This window comes from Capra hircus, chromosome 19 (genome assembly GCF_001704415.2).
Source record: "Capra hircus breed San Clemente chromosome 19, ASM170441v1, whole genome shotgun sequence".
NCBI classification, from domain to species: domain Eukaryota; kingdom Metazoa; phylum Chordata; class Mammalia; order Artiodactyla; family Bovidae; genus Capra; species Capra hircus.
In genome coordinates, this window is record NC_030826.1 from 8684277 (window position 1) to 8686730 (window position 2454).

Genomic DNA, 2454 nt, shown 5'->3' on the forward strand with positions numbered 1-2454 from the left:
TAACATTTATTATTGCAGATACTGTCCTAGGAACTTTCTGTGTTCTTTTACTTAATCCCTTAGGCAGTTTCTATAAAGCAAATATATTTCTTACAGATATGAATGCGACCCCATGGACTGCAGCCTACCAGGCTCCTCTGTCCATGGGATTTTCCAGGCAAGAGTACTGGAGTGGGGTGCCATTGCCTTCTCCGATATTTCTTACAGATGTGGAAATTGTAATGCAGATTAAGAAAGTAGCTCAAAGCCAAATCTCTCTCAAGGAAATGAACGCTCTGAAGTTTTGGCTCTGGTTCTGAAGAATTCTGAGGGCTTCCCACCCCTATATTACACTGAATCTTAGAAAGGTAGGTGGCATGTATTTCTGGATGGTTTTAAGATATCTCATGTGTGTGTACTCAAACACAAACTGGTAAACTTTCAAGAGACAAGTCATTGAATTGGCACTTGATATTGTGATCTGTACATGAGGATGTCCATCACATTTCCTTGGATGACTGAATTGAGACCTTGAGCCCTAAAAGGACAAACAATAATTCATGTGTCTATGTCTCTGCCTTGTTTCCTTTAGGAGTATGGAGAAGACAGCATGGATTCAGGGAACCTCACGTGGGTATCAGAATTTGTCTTCCTAGGGTTCTCCCAGAATCAGGAGCTCCAGTTTTTACTGTTTCTGGTGTTCCTGCTTGTCTACACAACCACTGTCATGGGAAACCTCCTCATCATGGTCACAGTGACCTCTGATTCCAGGCTCCACACACCCATGTATTTCCTGCTGAGAAATCTGGCCATCATAGACCTCTGCTTCTCCTCAGTCACTGCCCCAAAGATGCTGGTGGACTTCCTTGCTGAGAAGAAGACCATCTCCTACCAGGGCTGCATGGCCCAGATCTTCTTCTTCCACCTCTTGGGAGGTGGGACTGTCTTCTTCCTCTCAGTGATGGCCTATGACCGCTACATAGCCATCTCCCGGCCTCTCCACTACATCACCATCATGAACACTCGAGTGTGTGCAGGGCTGGTGGTTGCTGCCTGGGTAGGAGGCTTTGTCCACTCCATTGTCCAGCTGGTTCTGATGCTCCCATTGCCCTTTTGTGGACCCAACATCCTAGATAACTTCTACTGTGATGTTCCACAAATGCTGAGGCTTGCCTGCACAGACACCTCCCTGCTAGAGTTCCTTACGATCTCCAACAGTGGGATGCTGGTCCTCATCTGGTTCTTGCTCCTTCTGATCTCTTATACTGTCATCCTGGTGATGCTGAGGTCCCAGTCTGGGCAGGCGAGGAGGAAGGCAGCTTCCACCTGCACCACCCACATCATCGTTGTGTCTATGATCTTCATTCCCTGTATCTATATCTATGCCCGGCCCTTCACCTCTTTCCCCATGGACAAGGCTGTGTCCATCAGCTACACTGTCTTGACCCCCATGCTCAATCCCATCATCTACACCCTGAGGAACCAGGAGATGCAGGCAGCCATGAAGAGATTAGGCAAGCACCTAGTGATTTCCAGCAGGGAGTGAACTTAACATAAGTTGACTTTAAATGACAAATCTTCTCTCTGAACTTTGTTTTTCCATATGAGAAGTGAAGGTAAGTCTTCTGGAATGCAACAGTTGAAATTAATATATCTATAGAGATTAATATTTCTATGGAGCTGTTGTTCCATAGGTATTGTGTTAGGCACTTTCACACTTTTGTCTCATTATCAGAAAACTGACAGTGGATATGTTATTTTTGTATTAAACAGTTTAGAAATAAGAAAACTCAGAAGTGACTTGCTCATTGATGAACAGAAAGAGAGGAGAAGGCCAGGAGATGGCTCCTCTGATCCCCCAGTTTCAAGACAGGAGATATGGGTGGGATTTGAAACCCAGGGCTTCTTCCAATCACAAGGGAGAGCTTAGAGTTTCTCATCTATGGATGGGGGCTTCCCTGGTGGTTCAGTGGTGAAGAATCCACCTGCCAAACAGGAGACACAGGTTAGATCCCTGGATGGAAGATTCCTTAGAGAAGGAAATGGCAACCCACTCAAGTATTCTTGCCTGGGAAATCCAATGGACAGAGGCGCCTGGCAGATTGCAGTCCATGGGGTCACCGCAAAGAGTTAGACACAAATTAGCGACTAAAGAACACCAACAACAATATCTATGGATGAATATCTGTGATGAATCTTCAACTCTTTCATCTTAAATCTGGAACACTCACCCTTGTTCTGCTCCCTCAACCCCTCTGTGGTTTTTGGAAGTGATATCACTTGTAAAATCATCTAAATATTTCCCATAAGGGTATATTCCCTTTGGGTTTGTTTCTTTTCTGTGAAATACACCTTGGGTAATCTGAAAAACTACTCTGCCTTCCCAACCTGTTCTTTGCATTATATAGATGATATGGCTGAGAGGAGGATGCTGTAGTGTAGTTGGGATCCAAGGCCGGAGAGGGCAAAGCCATG

The 2454-nt window shown here is 45.2% G+C and overlaps 1 protein-coding gene across 1 annotated transcript; it reads left to right on the forward strand.

The window, feature by feature from the left end:
• Positions 584–1590, forward strand: LOC102185215 (olfactory receptor 4D1-like). The gene has a single exon (XM_013971795.2). It carries the CDS (start codon positions 590–592, stop codon positions 1523–1525), a length of 936 nt encoding a protein of 311 aa, XP_013827249.2. The 5' UTR covers positions 584–589; the 3' UTR covers positions 1526–1590.

Bases quoted from the DNA above. Each gene is read 5' to 3' on its own strand.
- LOC102185215 (XM_013971795.2), top strand. From the start codon at position 590: ATGGATTCAGGGAACCTCACGTGGGTATCAGAATTTGTCTTCCTAGGG.